A 21,233-nucleotide genomic window follows, 5' to 3' on the forward strand; every position below is an offset into this window, starting at 1 on the left:
TACGGATAAGATTACTTCCAACTCTTTATTTTATGTTTTCTGACATAGATCCCCCAATCCGTAATTATCTTAGGGAAACTGCGGGGGCTTAGGCAGTACTTTTGGTTCCTTTGCCTTTTTTTTTTTTTTTTTTTTTGGCCGAGTGTCTCTCTTTGGGACTAGTGAACTGGTGTGCGTGTGTGTGTGTGTGTGTGTTCCTCTAGAGTGCCAAAAAAAAAAAAGAAAGTGCTGAAGAGTCCTAGGGAGATGAAGCTATTTTTATTCGAAGCTGATACTTCTGCCTGAGCCACAAGTGCTGCCTGGAAAGGGCTCAGGTTGTTTCCAGGGGGAGAACTCTGCAGAGAAGAGACAAAGTTCAACAGGACAACAAAAGAGCAGCAGGAACAGCCAGGAAAAGGAAGAGACCTCACGCTTTCACACAGAGCCCCCTATCAGAGTTCTCCAGTCCTAAAGTATTCTGCAAAGTGCCACTTGACCGGAATTCTTGCCTGCCTTTTTCTTTCTCCAACCACCATGACTGAGATCACGGCTGAAGGTATTGCTAGCATTTTCCAATAGTATCGACTAGGGGGTAAAAAAAAAGGTAGAAATTGACAGTCCCATTGATGGTCAATGTGTCCTCTCAGAAAGTTGCTTTTTGAGAGTTATCTTGATCAGTGATTCTATTTGGGATCAGGGAAGTGGGTTTGGGAGCTGAGACGTCTCCCAAACTAGCAGGTCTCTGTGTTGGGGAGTAAAAAGAGGTTTCTCTGAAATTTTGCATGTGGAAACTGTTCTTTGTGATGCCAAAGTTCCCACTAGTTAACAGTTATCACTCACACCTCTATAAATAGCTATGGTCATATAATGTTAGGGCCAATATCTTACCTAGCAAAAAGAACAAGGTTTGGGTGCAAGGCTAGAGACCACAATGAATTAAAATGTTGCACTTAATGTTTAAACTTTGAAAATTGATTTTGACCATTTTTACTTTATGATATGGCAACTTGGAGATCTTAAATTTGTTTATCCTTTCTAACTCAAGTATCTAAACATGCACACACACGTATGTAAGATTTATATACCAAAAAATGTGTATATGTGGGTGGGTATTCAGAGAAAAGGTTTGGAATTGCACAAAATCACTGTAGATCAGTATGATTTTAAAAATAAAGTAATTAAGCTTTTGCTTCTGATTCTTTTCATACACTCATGTCTTTTACCTCTCTGTGATAAATTCTATGTGAAAGTCAATGTTTTCTGTTTTAATGCTTATTCTGAAAAGGTATATGTCACAACTTAAAACCTCTTTATTATTCAACCATGATAGCAATCATTTCACTCAAATAGAATGTATGGAAAAAATATATATACATGTATATATATATCATATATATATTATAAATATATAAAAGATTATTTAAAATAACCTAAAGCATGAATACAGACACAATCCAGTTCTAGTTGGGGTAAAAATTTGGGAAGTGGGTCTAAAATTTGCTTGTGACAGCTGTAAGCAAATCAGACAGGTGGTGCTCTTCACAGCTTCCAAGGCTGATGCTGAGCTGGTCTGTTTTCAATCACAACTGAAAAAGAGAATGTGTGGTTTTGGATCTTTGGGCAGACATTAGTATGGGCACAGAGTGATTACAGAGTTTAAGACTTCCAGTCAATATTCTTAAGGAGAATTGTCTTACTTTCACCTTCCACTAACAAATTTATTCTAGCACTCCAAATTAATAGAAATAATTCCTGAGAGATTTCTGTGTATCAGGCATTTTGCTCCGGACTTTATGTACTTATTTATACCTCACACAACTCAATTAAATTGGCGTTATTATCTCCATTTTTCAGACAGAGAAACTGTCACTCAAATGTTTGGAGACTTGCTGAAAACCACAGCATTGCCAAGATTAGAAGTCAGCTCCCTTAAATCTAGTGTGTGTTTTTTCATTTCTCTACGAAGATATAAAATGTACTCTTTACCAATTTTAGTTCAGAATTTGCTAGCTCAATATAAATAGCATTTTTTTGTATTCCTTAGATATTCTGCATCATGTGACCTTTAGGTTGTCTTCAAGACATCCATCTATAGAAATGTCTCACTTAGCCTTGCACAAGTTGTTAAATACCTGTGAATATGTTTCTTTTCCTCTGTATGGGTTGTGAACAGCCAACTGATTCAGGGTCACTTGGCTGAAACATTTTTTGCTGGCCTGTGAATTATGCTCTGTAGGCGTTTTGCTCTTGATTAATAAACATTTTTATAGGAAAACTCCTGATTATAAAATAGAACTTATGTTTCTGTCTTCTCCCCTGGGAGAATTTAAGGGATTCTTAGAAGACCTCTTGTCACCTGTAAAACATCATTGAATTAATAATGAATTAAAAATATAAAAATACCATCTAGGTCCTAGATGATGGGCATTTCCTGTACTCTGGCTTTAACCGTTCATAGGATCTTTGTCATTTGAACTTCACGGATTAGTTATGTACTTTTTTCCTTTTCTGGAATGCCTTATTAATCATTTCTCAAATGATAATTAGACTGACAACTCAGATGAGCTTACCTTGTAAGGTGAGTAGCACAGTCATTCTCTGTGGCCATCCAAAGCGTCTTGCCTGCTGCTCTACTACACTCCTTTATTTTGTCTTCATGATTCACTTTTTGTGTCCCAGCTACAATAGCCTTCCTTCGGTCTTTTATAAAAGGTGTACTTGTGTGCCAGGGCCTTGGTACAGGTTCTTCCGTCAACCTGAAATAGTCTTTCCTCTCATCTGTTATAGTTCTCTTGCCGCCACTTTGGACACATTATTGAGATGTAAGCACTGCATTAGTAGTCTTAGACATCTGCTGATTATTTTTCCCACCCGCATTTTTCCCACCTGCTGATCACAAAGTAAACGAGCACCTTGCGGCACTTAAGACAGAGCTGGATTAGCTCCTTAGAAAGCTTCAGGCCGCTGTCCTCACCTCAGTTCTTGTAAAACTGAAGGTCATGGATATTATATGACTCTCTTGTGGTTGTTGGTAACTGGGGGAGGTCTGAGAATAGTGTTCATGTTTTTTGTGGCATTTACTCAGCTATAATGCATGACTTATCTGTATACCTTAGAGTTCCTCACATAGATCATCACTGCATGTCCTAAACTGGATTATTTTATCTGACAGAAGAAAGGAAGTAATTTTAGATATGGAATTGTGTTTCAGGCACAGAGCAATAGATTAGAACTAAAATTAGAACAAATTTGAAACTCAAAGGACATTAGGGAAACAATATATTTGATTCTAGCTATGATAAATTAATACAAATAATGATAATGATAATAACAACTCACTTATCCAAAAGACATTATTTGTCAGATGTTAAGCTTGTAATAATGACCATTTAAACCTCAGGACAGCAAAATGAGATAGATAGTTTTATCATTGCTATTTATAGAATAGGAAGCTGAGATTGAGAGAGGTTAGAAATTTGCCTAAATTCACACAGCTATATACAGTGTAGCTAGGACTCATACCCAGATCTCTGACTCCAGAATCATGTTGAATACTTCCTTTTGTTATGTGAGACTAATACTTAACCTGATGTTAATTCAGAGGTTAAGAGGGACCTGTATTAGACCCCTGTTCTGGTTTGAGTCCTGCTACATTGGTTAGATTAGGTATAGCTCCAGACTCCAAACAGCACTAAGATTTAGAATTATAAATAGTCTTGTACCTTCTTTCCAGAGGCCCAGTTATTCCTAGACAAGTGCCAAAGTTAGCTCTGCCTTCTGAGGTTCATATGAACTTTCAACTAGTAATTTCAGCGTCTATATGACAGTATGTATCACTTAAATGGTAAAAAGAATTTTTGAGTCGTTTTGATAACAAAGTGAAATTTAGTTAATTCTTAATGACTTTGTTGAAATGATGAAGACTTTTTAAAAAGTTAAGTATGTAATGTTTTCAATTTGCCAGTTAGCTAATGAACGTCAAATTATGTTTTATATTCATATAATTGAATCTCCGGGTCCAAGTACCCTCAGAATATAAGAAAATATAAATTCTGTGCAATAGATTCAACTTGCTAGACATCCTATGCACAATTAAATTAGCATTTGCTAGAAGAGTTAGTTACAGGAAATTCTCTTGTTTTCAAGTTTTTGTCAGACTCTCAACTTCTGAACTTTACGCAACTTCAGGGTTCAGAAGGGTTTTTGTCCTATGTGTGGAATTCTTCCCTTACTGTTAGTTGAACCACATTTCACTGCTCTGTAACAAACATTTGAGAGGATTTGATGATCCAAATTTAGAGCAAAAATGGCCTTTTATTATATGTGCTGCACTGATTTAACACAAGAGTAGCCATTGATGAGCTCAAGAAAAAAAGTAAAAATTCACAGCCAGAATGTTTAACAACTACGCACACAAGTTATATTACCCAGAGTAACAGATGGTGGAATTGAGAGGAGAAGATGCAACCTACATCACGTCTATGTTTATCTCGCCAAACCCAGGAGTGGAGATGACTCCTGGGCGGGAAAGGAGACCTAAGGGGAGGTGACTTGGGTGTGGGAAAGGAGAAACAGGAAGCACTAGGTTCAAAGCTTAATCTGTTCTGGGTTATGTTCTCCTGATCAAGAAAAGCAATGTGCCACCTACAGAATATCATTTTTAGCTCCAGGAACACATTTTAAAATTGTCATTGACAAGCCAGTACACACAGAAGAGGAGGACCGTGATGGTAAGAGGTACAGTGAGATAAAAAGAACTGTTCTCAGTCAGATCCTTTCATTGAAGCTTAGATTTTTTTTTTTTTCATTTTGTAGCACTAGAGGGCACTGCAAAGACCCATGGATAAAAAAGTCTGGAAGCCACAAAAATGAAAATTGTTGGTGAAATATAAGGCAAAACATAACCAACCATTAAAACGATATCTAGAACTGACTCTTCCTACTAAAAACAGGGGGGAAAAAAGCAAAAGAAAAATAGAAAAGAAAACCAGTGAAAGAAAAATAATACAACCTTGAATTTTCAAGAAATAGAAGGAGAATAAGGAATATGTTACAAATAGCATCATATTATGCAGTCAGCACAACCCAGGCTGTGGTAACCTCTACACCACAAATAACCTGCAAGTAAGTCACTAGGAACATAAAGAGATGCCAAGGAAGCCTACAGATTGAAAAAAAATGCAAAAACGGAGCAACGCACCACAATGTGTAGAATTGTTAGATCATGATTCAAACAAACTTAAAAAAATCTATGAAATAATTGGAGATTTGATAGATGCTGGATTTTAGATGATACTAATAAATCATCACATTTACGGTGGGATAATAATATCGTGATTATGTTTTCAAACTACATAATATTTGGAGATTGTTGTTGTTGTTATTCAGTCACCAAGTCATATTCGACTCCCTACAAGATACACGTACTCAAATATGGATGAGATGACATAATATTTCAAATTTGTTTCCACATAATATGCCAGAGAAGAAGATAGATGAGTTGTTAGTACGGTAGGGATTGGCCATGAATTAAGACTGATGAAGGGTACATAGGGTTTCGTTATAATATTCTGTCTACTTTTGTAAATATTCAAGCTTCTCTATAATAAAGAGAAACAAAAGAGCAGAGCTAATATTTTTAGTAAATAAATGTAAGAAAACAAATGTTTGTAGTAAATATAAGGTCAGTGACTCTCTTGGCCACCAAATTTATTTATAAGTGCAAATCAGTCTCTAATTGAACAACCTGTAGGTATTGAATGGAAACCAAAACTGCTCGTATTAGAGAGAAGTGTCCAGAGATCTCCTTTATGTTTATAACAACATGCCAGGAAATAATGATTTTCAGAAATGTTTATTATAATATGGAAATCTTTTGCTTAGTTTCATAACATTTCTTGGTATTATTAGTGACATTAATGAGAGACTTTAGTTAGCAACAGATCATTTTTGAGATGGTCCATGTGAAAACCTGAGAAGAGATTAAAAACCAGGATCAATATGATGCAAGAAAAAATAGTCCTAAAAATGCGATGGTCAGGAACATCATATTTATTGTCAGGGAATGTCAAAGTCTTGTGTGACTATGTCCTTTAAATATTACAGGAATTCTGAAAGGCAGATATCACAAAGACCTCATCAGTCTAACGAAATATCTCTACCTAGTGTTCAAATTGAATTTAGAAAAGAGAAGAAAAGCAGAGTGTGAAAAGCAGTGGCCTATGTATTAACAGTTCACTAAAAAATCAGAGAGAAAAGCAGTACAGAGCTGAGGGAGGGCATCATTAAAACATTAAAGGCAGTGTGATGGAGTAGGAAGTGTGTGGAGTTTCAAGTCAGAAATCCTGTTTAAGCCCTAAGTCCACTACTTAACCTTAGGTGGTCTGGGAGGTTGGGGGAGGGGCCATACCTGGTTAGTTAACCTTGGTTAGTAGTGACTAATATGACCAGAGGAAATTTTCCAACTTTTTACAAGACCGTGTTCATTGGAGAATTATACATTTTTTAGTTGTTCAAACCATCCGTGATACAGGAATCTGTAAAATTGGTAGTGAAAGTAGACAGAAAATATATCTTTGTAGTGTTAACCCTAGTTGGGTTTCATTAAGAAGATTTTCTTTGTGGCTTGTGTTATTATTTATGAAACTGACTCTTCTCCTCTGCCCCCAAGCACATACAGTACTCATGGAAAAATGTTCTCTTTGTCAGCTTAAATGCTTCTTAATTTTTCCTATTTATTTTTGCTCATCAGTTTGACTATAATTTAAAAATCATGCTACTTTTACAATGCAAAAATGAATTGAGGCTATCCTAGCTATTATTCTAAAAGCTTAGGAATCCTTAGAGAGTTAAAGTCTTCAATGCTGTATATTAATTTTTAATCAGTTAACAATATTTAATATGAAAGAAACTTAAAGCAGTACGACTAAGCAATTTTAAAATCATCTACACTGACCTTTGGGTTGAATATATCAATATGAAAGAGAATGCATGGATGGTCTAGATATTCCAGCCAAGCTTTTAGTTTTATAGTGACAGAGTTTAAAGTTTTATTATTTTCTTTTCTTCCTTCAGATTGAAAAAATACCCTTTGGGGACATGCTTAATATATTTTTAAAAATGCGTATTAGTTAAAGTAACACATTTAAAAAGATCAAATTAGCGGGAAAGCTTCATCTGGTAACTATGCATTAACATTATACAATAATTCTAAGTTTATGGAGTTTGGGTTCTGTTCAACTTAAAGTTCTAAGAAGATCTGTCAAAGTTTTTTGCTCTCCCTATTTCCCATTTTCTCTTGATAATGTGAGTACCATGCATAATGTTTGATAGGAAGTGCTTATTTGAATGTCACATAAACACGTGACATCGCCCCAAGTGAGGGTTATGCAGAGATAGATGAACTTCCTGGTCCAAAAAGATAGTATTTTCCATCTTCAAAGGAAGTTAAAAAGAATATCCTTGGCAAATGTGTAATGAATGAAGTCTTGCTTCTCTCTGTACAAGTTATGCTCTCTAAACATCAAACATCTCCACATCTCCGTGCCCCAAGTCAAGCTGTCAAAGGCGCAAGGAATTTACGATTTTGAGAGATCCTTTGGTATGTAAATGAGCTGTTTCCTCATAAACCTCAGAGTCTGTCTCACTTACAAAGTATTTAAATACTGCATTTAAATATATATCATTCAGATATTTTCTGACTTAGTTTCTATGGCAGGGGCTGGGGCACACAGTTTTTCCTTAAATTAAAGATACAGTCTTGTAACCTAAAGGGAAACTTTTTTTTTCAGATAGCATGAGGCTAGAACTCACTATGGTAGATTCACTGTGGTAGACCAGTTTTATCTTTGCTACTTATTTATTATATCATTCGTCTCTCCGTGACACAGGTTCCTGAAATGTTGAGAAAAACCAAACAAGGAAAGAGCTCTTAATATTTAAAACTTTGTTCAAGGGCATTGATGAGCTTGTGGATGGGAAAGAATCAGCTTCCACTTATTTATATAACTTTCAAAATATATTTTTAACTAGGTTTCCCTGGAAAATTTATTTTTGCTTTTTAAAATAAAATCATCATGTGATTAAAAGAATTTTCTGTGTGTAGAAGACATTTGATACAATGTCAAGACAAAAATGGCAAATATTGTATGATACTCTTTGACATTCAGTGCTAGAGTATTATTTTTTTCTGTGGTTATTCTTGTTTAACTTAGTATAATTGCCTGGGGAAACACAGTGTACTATAAAATCTCTAAGTTACCATTAAGATGGTAAAACTTCAAGCTTGTCAATTTAAATCTGCAGAAGTATTAGGTGTTGCATTTAGAGAAAAACAAAATACATTCATTAAAAATATAGTAAAAATTTACAATCTGTGGTATTAATTATCAACCTACAAGTTATTTATAAAGCAGCAGGTCAAGTCAAAAGTTCAGATGTAGCTGATGTTTTAGCACATATTATACATCAGGCTGAATGCCAGACAACGGGGATGTGAAGAAGAATAACACAAGGTCCCTGGCTCTAACGTAGTAGATTTAAGAACAAGCAGGAAAGAGAAAAGCTAGTTTGGACAGATTTTAAAACATATGACTTCAGTTGGAATTTATGAATGATGAGTGTTCAGTTTGGTTGAACCAAGTCGTGCTATTGTTCATGTATCTAATGATGAGTGAGCACAGATAGAAATTTGCTGAAAATAACTGCAGAATGAGTGTTCTGTTCTTGACTGATCAGTTGCATTGTATGCACTGTTGTTGTGAAGGTGGCTGCCTTGTGACTGGCCAAGGGGTAAGCGGATCAAGAGTGAGTTTGATCAATGTAGAGATGAAGAAAAAAGAAACGGGTGGGTGGTGACAATTAGTGGTCTGTGTGAGGAAACCCTAGGATAACCAAGGTACAGAGGTACCTGGCTTAGAAATTTGGTAAAAACCCTATATTTTTGTTAAGATACCCTATTGCTATAATATTGAAAAGGTTGGATGTCTCATGTGCCTGATTTATTTTAAACTGTTTTGATCCCTGGTTTTTCCCTCCTATTCAAGTGTTCTCACATGATATCTCCACTGCTGCTTTTGATCCTAAAGTACTCTACTTTGAGTATTTATTGAGCACTATTTCCAATTCATGAACAAATAATGAGATAATACTGTCGAACAGGTACTCACTGAATAAGTTTCTTCAGATTAATAGTGGAAAATAGGCTATAAAAATTAATTATATGGTCAGTGTTGTGCTAAGTACTGTGAGAACTAGTGTTGTATGCCAGTGGTCTTCTCAAGGTGTCCAATGAAGGCAATGAATTAAACAGTGAAGCAAAGCAAGAAGGTTTTAAAGGTGCTAGGGAAAGGCCTTTTTCAAGAAAAAGATAAAGGGACATGATCCTTAGTCTAAGGTTCAGAATATGTAAACAGGAGTCTTTAATCTAGCTATGACTAGATTAAAGCAATAAGTTAACAGAACCCTCTGGAGACTTTGTTCATAGTAATTGGAAGAGTTATATTACAAAAAAATAGTTTTGAAAGTTGCCAGTTATCTCTTGAATTAAGTAGATAGATTTAACTATTGAGTTTCTGTTCAGACTCTCTAGATTTGAAATGTCTTATAGGTCTTGCTTAGAATGACTCTAGAATGGGTCCCTATCTTTGAGTGACACAGGCTGGCAGTACCCAGGTGTTTTGGAACAGAACATTTTATCTTTGTTCCATCACTCTGTAATTCACCTGTGGATGCAGAGTGGAAAAACTTCTGACATCCCAAAGATACTCATTTATGTAGTAAGTACTTACTTGTTTATATTTTGAGTATTTGCTTTTTCCAGTAACTTTATTCAGCTTGAGGATGAAATGTGAAATATATATTAATCTAGCATTCAAGGAAAGATGAGATAGTTGTATAGATAACCATATGATACAAGTTTAGAAATTCTAAGGTACCTAAAGTAAAAGTACAGATAAAATTATAAATTTAAAAAAAAATTGTGAGATAGATTTTTTAATTTTTTTGTCACTCAAATTTAAGACAAAGTTTACATATATGAAACAACTACAGAATAATATATAACAAACAAATTAGGGTTATGAGAGATGATTATCAGGGAAAACTGAGAAGCAGGGGAATAGATGGACTTGGTTGACCAGGGACTGTTCAAAAGGAGTAGAATTTAACTTAAAACTTGAAATATCTTTCTAATAAAAGGATAGCAACATAAAAGAAAAGCAAATAACTAAGTTTTTCACCAACATCCCTTGATGCTAAAAGTTTCAAGTTAATTTATTTAACAAACAATTATTCAGTATATTTTCTTTAAGTTAATATCTTGTCTTCGTGTTCTAAGTTGGGGAATCAAAGCTGGAGAAGACGTACTCTACTGATATTTGGGGCAGAAAAGTCTTTCCCAGACATTGCAGGGCAATTAGCATATTTGTCCTTACTATGATTTTGACTGCACATAGAATCCCAAACATTTTCCAATAGCGGTGCTAAACCACAACCCACTCAACAACCAAGAATCTAAGACAGAAGTGAGCAAAGGTCCAAATAATTGTGAAGAAGCTAGCATCAAAGCACTCAATTATGAGAAATCCCTGGCTTAATTATCTTCCAGTTTTATACAGAGGATTCTTTAGGTCAATATAGAGGATTTGGATTGGTAGGAAGGTTTTGTTAGTAGTCTTTAGGCAGTTACCAACTAAGAGTTATTATATTAAAGATAGCCATATGGTTCCATGATTAGAAAGTTATTTGGAAAAGACGCTGATGCTGGGAAAGACTGAAGGCAGGAGGAGAAGGGGACCTCAGAGGTTGAGATGGTTGGATGACATCACTGGCTCAATGGACATGAGTGTGAGCAAACTCTGGGAGTTGGTGATGAACAGGGAAGCCTGGCGTGCTGCAGTCTGTGGGGTTGCAAAGAGTCAGACACAACTGAGCAACTGAACTGAACTGGGCTGAACTGGGATAGAATGAAATTCTTACTGAAAAAAAATCTATGGTTGTCTTGATTTGCTCTTTTGAATTCTATAGTAGAAAAAAAGCATGATAATTTTTAGGAAGTGTTAATTCCTTAAAACATGATAATTTTAAGGGTCAAAGAGATTCACAAGCTAAATGCAACAACACAGTTCCCCCTGGAGAAAAATCAGTGAAAGGTGATGGCTTGTTTTCTGTGTCCTTGAGCTAATGAACTGAGAAGTGACAGCATAATTTGAGGAAAGGCACAGGTGGAAGCAGCCTTGATGGGTAAACGGAAAGTCAGTACTTTGCAAAATTGCCTCATATAGTTTTACAAGTTAAATTATAAACTTGAGGGTGGATTAAATTTCTTTACCTGATGGTCACCCTACATTATGGCATATTAAATTCTGAGTCGACTTAGGGATTTCCAGTGTTATTGTGTTTTTTTTTAATCATTTGCTATACTACCAAAAGGTCAAGTGTGTTTTTTAATCATGTTGAGACTCACTTAAAATTGTGTTGTTGTGTAAGACTTACCCAGAAGCCAAAATGCACAAGAACAGTATCTACAGGTGACCTGATAATTAGATACCTATGGCAGTTTTTGAATGATACTGTCCAGTTGATTTTCAAAAGACCAGCCATGTCATCATTTCAGTGTTAAAAGAAATAACATGAGATATTATGGATTTTTAAAAGTTTTAATTTTTTTCTTTAAAATACTTTTTAAAAATATAGACACAGAAAGCTACATACATCATGTATATATTTGCATAACATTTACTAAACATTAGTGGAGTTGATCCACAAAACGTACATCCAAATCAGAAAACAACACTTCCATGAGCTCCGAAACATATTCCCATCTGCCCAAGAATAGACGTGATTCTCACTGACTTTGCTTCTCAATCAAGACTTCTATTCTCCATCTCTTCCCCCATAAGGAACAACTATTCTGACTCGTTAGCGGTTCTTGCTACATCTTTCAACATCATATAGTTTAATTCTGCCATGTTTGTTCTTTGCATAAATGAAACCACACAGCATATATTATCTTATTTCCTGCTGCATTGGTTCAGCACTGTTTCTATTACTCTTCTGTTTCGTTGTATGTAGCTGTGCGTGTGTGTATGCTAAGTCACTTCAGTCGTGTTCTAATCTTTGCGACCCTGTGGACTGTAGCCCAACAGGCTCCTCTGTCCATGGGGATTCTTCAGGCAAGAATATTGGAGTGGGTTGCTGTGCCCTCCTCTTGGGGAATCTTCCTGACCCAGAGATCAAACCCATATTTCTTGACGTTCCCTGCATTGGCAGGCGGGCTCTTTACTACTAGTGCTACCTGGGAAGCCTATATGTAGCTGTACTTTATGTTATTCTTCTTGCTGCCCAGTATTACACTGTATGAATGTTATAATTTGCTTATCCTGTGGACTTTTTAAAAATTGAGGGCCGTTATGTGCAATATTGCTGTAATCATTTATCTTTTTTTCGTTTTATTATTCTATGGGTTTACTCTCAATGCATATCATTCCATGGCATTATACTGTGTAATAAAAAGGTGTATTAGGCATGATGGAGACACCTTGTTCAGTCAAACTGAATACTGTGTAGATTATCATTTAGCTTATTAAATTCAATTATTAGCTATTTGAAAAAACATGGAGAAAGATGACCTCAATGGACATCTACTAGAAGTGTGCCAGCGTGTTTTTCAGAAAAAATAAACCTAGCCTAAGATGGGTATATGGAGGAGCAGGGAGAGAATAAGTAGAATATAAGGACTTCTCAGATATAAAGAAGTAATCTCCCAAAGATGTGGTATACGTATATAGTGGAATACTACTCAGCCATGAAAAATAATGAAATAATGCCATTTGCAGCAACATGGATGCCACTGCAAATGATCATACTCAGTAAAGAAAATCAGAAAGAGAAAGATAAATATCCTATCTCTTAATGTAGAATCAAAAAGATGACCCAAATGAATCTATCTATGAAATAGAAACAGAATCATGTTCATAGAGACTAGACTGGGGGTTGTCAAGGAGGGCAGAGCTGGGAGAGAGTTGAGAATTGAGAGTCTGGGATTAGCAGATGCAGACTGATACGTGTAGAACGGATAAACAGCAAGATCCTACTGTTTAGCATAGGAAACTATATTTAATCTGCTGTGATAAGTCATAAAGGAAAAGAATACGAAAAAGAATGTTTGTATAACTGGGTCACTTTGTTGCACAGTATTAATTAACACAAGATTATAATTCAGCTATTCTTCAATAAAATTAAAAAAAAAGAAAAATCCCCAGTGTATCTGAGAGTATATAAGCAACAACTCAAGAACTAACATTTAGACCTGACATAAAAATAGATTATTTAATAAATATTTATTAAATATCATGCCTCCTTATTGCCAATCACTGTGCTTGGAGCTGGGCTAGTAAAAACAAAAAAGAGTTCCTGTTTTCTTGTATGCTGACGTAGAAAACATCGGTCTGATGACCACTCACCCTCACCAAGTTCTACATGTTGATCTCTCTGGTACTGCTGAGCATGACCAAATTCTTGGTGGTCAGGCTCCTTTTTTTCTAGGATACCTAGTACATTTCTATTCAATGGACACAAGCTTTAATCGGTCTTCAATGACATTTATTCAGATATTGCTATTGTTCTCATTCAGGTGTAACTTAAGTTCCTAGTCTGCTCTCCCTGCTTTTAGATCAGGACCTCCTGTCTTTAACAGAAATCCGCTTCAGAAATTTAATTTTATCCATTTCATGTTCATTTTGTAACTGAAACCCTAAAAAATGATCCTATTCCATGGAAGTAAATTTCATTGATGCAGAAAGTTAAACTCTGCCTCAGTGAGTGAGAAAAGAAGAATTAAGAGACAGCCTCATTTTATACCATCATAACTAATATTTTGTTGTTGTTCAGCCACTCAGTCATGTCCAACTCTTTACGACTCCATGGACTGCAGCATGCCAGGCTTTTCTGTCCTTCACTATCTTCCGAAGTTTGCTCAAACTAATGTCCACTGACTTGGTGATGCCATCCAACCATCTCATCCTCTGTCACTCCCTTCTCCTTCTTCCCTCAGTCTTTCCCAGCATCAGGATCTTTTCCAATGAGCCAGCTCTTCACATCAGATGGCCAAAGTATTGGAGTTTCAGCATCAGTCCTTCCAATGAACACCCGAGGACTGATCTCCTTTAGGATGGACTGGTTGGATCTCCTTGCAGTCCAAGGGACTCTCAAGAGTCTTCTCCAGTACCACAGTTCGAAAGCATCAGTTCTTCAGAGCTCAGCCTGCTTTATGGTCCAGCTTTCACATCTCTACATGACTACTGGAAAACTAACATTTTACTCCCTCTAAAAATGAATGTGAAAAATTTCTATTTGTGAAAAATTATGAAAGTCATGAGTATGATGGACAATTATTTTTTGTTTTTCAACTCAGTTTTTAATTTCAGTTTATTTTGAATCAAAATGTAAGAATGCATATAAACTTTGTGGATATAACTGGAAAAATTCCAAATAAGTTGCAATATCTTAAATCAGTATCTTTCAAAGTGTGGTCACCAGACCAGCAGCCAGAGGCATCAGTATCGTCAAAGAACTCATTAGAAAGATCTACCTTTCTAATTAAGTTAATAGTAGGTATATACCCCATATTTTCTGAATCATAAACTTTGAAAGTAGAGAATCGCAATCTATGTTCTAATAATCCTTTCCGATGATTCTGATGCATGCTAAAGCTTGAGAACTACCTTCCTAGTTAATTAAATACAGACTTTTAAGCAAGTTCCTATTTCCAGTTATGTTAGAAATAAATATATAAATCATAAATCATGCATATAGTGTATAGGCTTAAAATTAATACTCTATAGCTAAGGATTCTTATGATAAATTTGTGTTCATGTGCAAGGTGTGCTCAGTTGTGTCTACTCTTTGAGACTCCATGGACTGCAGCCTGCCAGGCTCCTCTGTCCATGGACTTTTCCAGGCAAGATTACTGAGTCCAGTATTCCTGGATCTTCCTGACCCAGGTGTCAAACCCGCGTCTCCTCCGTCTCCCACATTGGCAGGCGGATTCTTTACCCTGGGGTCTCTTGGGAAGCCCTTTCTGTGCAGTGTGTCTTGTCACTCAGTCGTGTCTGGCTCTTTGTGACCCTGTGGACTGTAGCCCATCAGACTTCTTTGTCCATTTGTGTTTTCCAGCAAGAATACTGGAGCGGGTTGCCATCTCCTCCTCCAAGGGATCTTCCTGACCCCGGGATGGAACCAGCGTCTCCTACTCCTCCTGCATTGCAGGCAGATTCTTCACCTCTGAGCCACTGGGGAAGCCTTATGTGCAATAATAAGATTCTTCTCATTGATTGTGAAATCTAAATAGTAGACATGGGGGAAAAAAGTCAAAGAAAGTCAGAGCCACTTGGCTGGAAAACAGTGAAGATGGATGGAGCCCAAGAGTCCAATGTATGCCTACTGAAACTTACTTTTTGTCAATCAGCTTTTCCTCTGACCATACAGAATTTTGCTTGTTTTTTTTTCCCCATATGCTCAGTCTCTAACCTTTGCATTCTTCATTTCTTTATTCCATCTTTTCCTCTTTATTTCCATTTTTCTTGCTTTAATTTAAGCTCCCATCATTTCATATTTGGAACCCTATATTTGTCCCATTTTATTTTTCACAAGTGGCAGGAGCAGTTTGTGTGGTATACCACCGCATATACATTTTTTTAATAATGAAATCTTGATATCTTGATTCTTCTTCCACTGAAAAGTTAGGTCTACTTTCCCTCCTCTTGAACCTAAACAAACCTATGTGGCAGCCTCAGCAAGTAAAATATAAGGAAAGTGACGCTATATGATTTCCTAGCATAGATCCTAAAAGTGCCAGGCATATCCATCTTGCTTTCTTGGGATATTTACTTTTGAAGTCATGCTATAAAAAAATTCAAGCACTCCAGGGCGAGGCACGAGGAACAAGGCCATTGGCCAATAACCCCAGCTGAGCTTTCAGAAAACAGCCAGCACTAATTTTTCCAGCCATGTAAGTGTGGTATCTTCAAAATGGATCCTCCAGTGTCAAGATGAGCCAACCTCATCTGAACACTTGTAGAACAGAGGCATGCCATACCTACTGATTTTGCAGATTTCAGAGCAAAGTAAATAATTATAGTTGTTTTAGGCCACTTGGGATATTTTGTTATGTAGCAACAGATAACAGATATACTGTATAATCTTCTATGTAATCTGAGCCCTAATGCATCTCTGATACATGACTATAAAATTAAATCCATACTATATTTATCTGTGGAATAAGGATAACACATTCAGTGTATAGTTGTTTTTTCCAGATTTAACATGATATTCAGCAATTGTACAATTGTTAACCTCAGGTTTATTGTTCATTTATCCACACATTCATTCCTTTTTTTCAAAAATATTAACGAAACGTTAACTATTATAACATGTTCTAGTCACTGGAGGTATGCTTATGGAAAAAAGGAAGAAGAAGAATGCAAAGGAACAGAAGAAATTCCTCCTCTTAATATACTCTGAACAAATTCTCAATTATTGCCCTATTTGAAGATTTTGCAAATGGGAGTGAACATTGTTTTTATTTTGGTTATAGTGCTTAAAGGACATCCTGGTTGTGGGCCAGGGAATTTAAGCAAATTTCCATGTTTAAGATCCTCAACAATACTTTGCTCTACTGAGCAGGCCTAAACACTTTATACTGAGAAGTGCTCACAAAATGTCTGTGGATACGGAGAGAATATTATTTATGGTATGCAAAATAATGGTCCTCAAAAACATCCATTCCCTAATCCCTAGAACCTGTGAACATGTTATTTTACCTGGCAAAAGAGAATCTGCAGGTGTGAGTAAATTATACCTAGAGATGAAGAGATTATTCTATATTAACTGGGTGGGTCTAATCTAATCATATGAGTCCTTAAAAGTGGAGAGTCTTTTCCTGGTTGTGGTCAGAGGAATATGTGATGTCAGGACTTGACCAGCCACCGTTGGCTTTCAAGATGAAGGAAGAGGCCATGAGCCAAGGGATGTGGTAGCCTGCAGAAGGTCAGAAAGTGTAAGGAGATGAATTCTTTCCCTTAGAGTCTCCAGAAAGGAGTGTAGCCCTGAAAATGCCTAGATTTTAGTCCCTGGAGATGCACTGTGGACTTTTGTACCACAGAACCCTAAGATAATAAATTTGTATTATTTTAAGCCACTGAGTTTGTGATAATTTGTTATGGCAGCAGTAGAAACTTAATATGCCAATGTTTGTCTGATATCTGCAACTCTTTCTTCTGCACGAAGAGACAGTTTTTCAGAATCCTCATAAAAATTTGACATAGAATAGCTGCAAAATTTTTCCACCAAAATTTTTTTCAAAGTCACCTTTTTAAATAAAATAGGTCTCCCGTTTGTATAGGAAACCTGAGACTAAAAAGGAGTCATCCTGTCAAGGTGACAGAGTTCATTATTGGGACAATTAACATAGATTAATGACTAACTAGGTTGGTCTTTCTGTAGAAATGCATGCTGACTTTTCTTGCAATAGATGGAGTTTCCTAGTCAGTAATAAGTTTCCTTCTAATAATCAGCAAATTTAGAGGGGCACTTCATTTTGGTTCATGTTTTTCAGAAATGGATAATTGAAAATCATAGGAAAGAGGGGCAGTATTTATTTCTTCTTAAAAGCTCTAGTTAGTCCGCTTCCCTTCAATTCTACGCTATTTCTGAAACACGAACAGTGACTTTTTCTATAATCAATAGCACTTGCATAGAAATGTTTAGTTGCCTACGCAGAAAATATGATACATATTTTCCATACTGTCTTGAAAATTATAAAGTAAACTTCTTTAAAATGTTTTCTTAGTTCTTAAATCAGGACACTTTGCCCTTCTTTGGAATGGGTATCCTTCACCTTTCCAGGTTTGCACACACCAGGAAGCTACGTACATTTTCCACTGGATAAAAGCCTATTAATAGAAAGCTGACACTGCTGCAGTTAAAAAAAAAATTCAGGTCAGAGATTAATTTCATGGAACCCAGAGTTGTGTCAGCTAAACATGATCTGTTTGCGGTAGGTGGAAGATGTGAGGTTACTCTGCTTACTGTTCAAACTAAAATAAATATGTCTTCCTTTTATATTCGGATTTTGAAACTTTCCTTCTTTTTGAGACTTTTAACATAACCCTTGCATAAAGTTTCTGCAGATTTTAAACTGCTGACACAATCTTTGTGCTGAAACATCTAAATAAAACCCATCAAAGAAAAGAGGTGATCACATCATGGGATTCAAGAAGATGTGAAAAAAGAGGAAATTAAAATTCTTGAAGTAATAAAAGTTAGAAAAGTAAAACTTGGAACTAAGTAAACAAAATTACATTTCCAGGAAAGCAAAGTTTCCTTAGTTTGACCTGAAGAAACTGAATATCCATTAAAGGGTTATATCTTTGTTGATAAATATTAAAGGACAATTTTTAGAAAGGAAAGAAAGCAACTTTGAAGTCAAATTGTAGGTGATAAGAAACCATAAATGTGTAATATTTATACAGAATTTATGCAGTATAAATTCATATGAAAAAATACGAACTATACATGTATTTGGGCTTCCCTAGTGGCTCAGCGGTAAAGAAATCTGTCTTCTGTGCAGGAGGTGCAGGAGGTGTGGGTTCGATCTCTAGGTGGGGAGGATCCCCTGGAGTAGGCATGGCAACCCACTCTGGTATTCTTGCCTGGGGAACTCCATGAACAGAGGAGCCTGGCAGGCTACAGTCCATGGCGTCTCAAAGAGTCGGACATGATGGAAGCAATTTAGCACGTGCACACGCCCACACGTGTACATGTATTTATCTTGTGATGCAGAGAATAAAATGTGAATTTAAAGTTCTAATTAATATCGAGTTCCTAGACCATATGACACTATGAATAAAGTACTAAGAGAAAGTATTTGGTAACTGTATCATAAAAAGTTATGATTTCATGATTGATATTCTTTGATAAATGTATTTACAACATTTATTTAAAATAGTAGCTTAAGGTCAGCAGAAAATAATTGTTTTAGAGTAATTTTGTAAGTATACTTTATTTTTCTAAATTTTTCATTTATCTTTGCATCATTATTAAAAGGATCAACCTGAGGTTATTTTAAAAGATAACTAAGTATTGCAATAAACTGTGGAACATTCTGAAAGAGATGGGAATACCAGGCCATCTGACCTGCCTCTTGAGAAACCTGTATGCAGGTCAGGAAGCAACAGTTAGAACTGGACATGGAACAAAGGACTGGTTCCAAATAGGAAAAGGAGTATGTCAAGGCTGTATATTGCCACCCTGCTTATTTAACTTATATGCAGGGTACATCATGAGAAACACTGGGCTAGAAGAAGCACAAGCTGGAATCAAGATTACCGGGAGAAATATCAGTGACCTCAGATATGCAGATGACACCACCCTTATGGCAGAAAGTGAAGAGGAACTCAAAAGCCTCTTGATGAAAGTGAAAGAGGAGAGTGAAAAAGTTGGCTTAAAGCTCAACGTTCAGGAAACGAAGATCATGGCATCTGGTCCCGTCACTTTATGGGAAATAGATGGGAAACAGTGGAACCAGTGGCAGATTTTATTTTGGGGGGCTCCAAAATCACTGCAGATGGTGACTGCAGCCATGAAATTAAAAGACGCTTACTCCTTGGAAGAAAAGTTATGACCAACCTAGACAGCATATTCAAAAGCAGAGACATTGCTTTGCCAACAAAGGTCTGTCTAGTCAAGGCTATGGTTTTTCCAGTGGTTATGTTTGGATGTGAGAGTTGGACTGTGAAGAAGGCTGAGTGCCGAAGAATTGATGCTTTTGAACTGTGGTGTTGGAGAAGACTCTTGAGAGTCCTTTGGACTGCAAGGAGTTCCAACCAGTCTATTCTGAAGGAGATCAACCCTGGGATTTCTTTGGAGGGAATGATGCTAAAGCTGAAACTCCAATACTTTGGCCCCCTCATGCAAAGAGTTGACTCATTGGAAAAGACTCTGATGCTGGGAGGGATTGGGGGCAGGAGGAGAAGGGGATGACAGAGGATAAGATGGTTGGATGGCATCACCAACTCGATGGACGTGAGTCTGAGTGAACTCAGGGAGTTGATGATGGACAGGGAGGCTTGGCGTGCTGCAATTCATGGGGTCACAAAGAGTCGGACACGACTGAGCAACTGAACTGAAGTATTGTCCCATGGTAAAAGTAGTATGTTCTTTGAATGGTGGAGAGTTTGAAGTGATTTATACACACCTAAGCCAGTGCTTCCCAACCTTTGATATGTGTATGAGTCACTTGAGGATCTTATTAAAAGGCTAATTCTGAGTCTGTAAGGATGAGATGAGGCCTAAGAATCTGCATTTCTAACATGCTCCAGTTGATGAGGATTCTGCTTGTATCTGGATCTCGTTTTGCATAAAAAGATCTAGAGCATTTCAAGGGATGATTAAGGAAAAACTCTGCTTTTGGTCTTAGTAACTGATTTTCAGCTAAAGTGAATAAACCAGTGGGTATCCTGGCAGAGAGGACTAGAATGAAGAAGAACATTTTTTAAAACTTGTTTTTCATTCGACTCTTTAAAGGATATGTAGGAGTCTTTATAACAAGAAATGTTCATAATTCTGGGTTACTTGTATGCCATCCAACTCATGTTTATAGTGGTAACTAGTTTAGTTTCTGACAAATCTTTTTTTTGGGGGGGGTGTTGAATTTTTTTTAATTTTATTTATTTATTTATTTTTTATTTTTATTTTTTTAAATTTTAAAATCTTTAATTCTTACATGCGTTCCCAAACATGAACCCCCCTCCCACCTCCCTCCCCGTAACATCTCAGTGGGTCATCCCCGTGCACCAGCCCCAAGCATGCTGTATCCTGCGTCAGACATAGATTCTGACAAATCTTAAAAAGAGTTTTTTCACTCTTAAATGATATTTCTCTGTTGCTTATGATGACTTCGATTTTGCAAAGGGATACAAATTGCATGAACTTTCATTTAAATGCTTTTGAACACTTAAAAATTAATAATTATTATCAATTTACATTCATTGAATATTATTCGGTATTTGGTTTTAAGCTTCACACTTTCAAAATGATCAAACACATATCTCTTTATAATGCACTGGAGACTGTCTCTATGCTTACCTTTTTAAAAAGTTTCAATCTGAATAAATGAGGTTTTAAGCAGATCAAATAGCTGATTAATAATGTTGATGACATTAATTGATTAATGCTGAAGGAGATTATGTTTGCTC

The 21,233-nt window shown here is 36.3% G+C and overlaps 1 protein-coding gene across 50 annotated transcripts in view; it reads left to right on the forward strand.

The window, feature by feature from the left end:
- Positions 1–303: 303 nt before the first annotated feature.
- The window catches only part of TRDN (triadin), a 406,058-nt gene continuing 385,128 nt past the window's right edge, over positions 304–21,233 (forward strand). For all 50 annotated transcript variants that reach the window (XM_060419417.1, XM_060419418.1, XM_060419419.1 and 47 more), the window contains exon 1: positions 304–535. In XM_060419417.1, the coding sequence (XP_060275400.1) occupies positions 514–535 (22 nt within the window). In that variant the 5' untranslated portion in view covers positions 304–513. The remainder of the gene's footprint in view (positions 536–21,233) is intronic.

Source organism: Ovis aries, chromosome 8, assembly GCF_016772045.2.
Source record: "Ovis aries strain OAR_USU_Benz2616 breed Rambouillet chromosome 8, ARS-UI_Ramb_v3.0, whole genome shotgun sequence".
Taxonomy (NCBI): domain Eukaryota; kingdom Metazoa; phylum Chordata; class Mammalia; order Artiodactyla; family Bovidae; genus Ovis; species Ovis aries.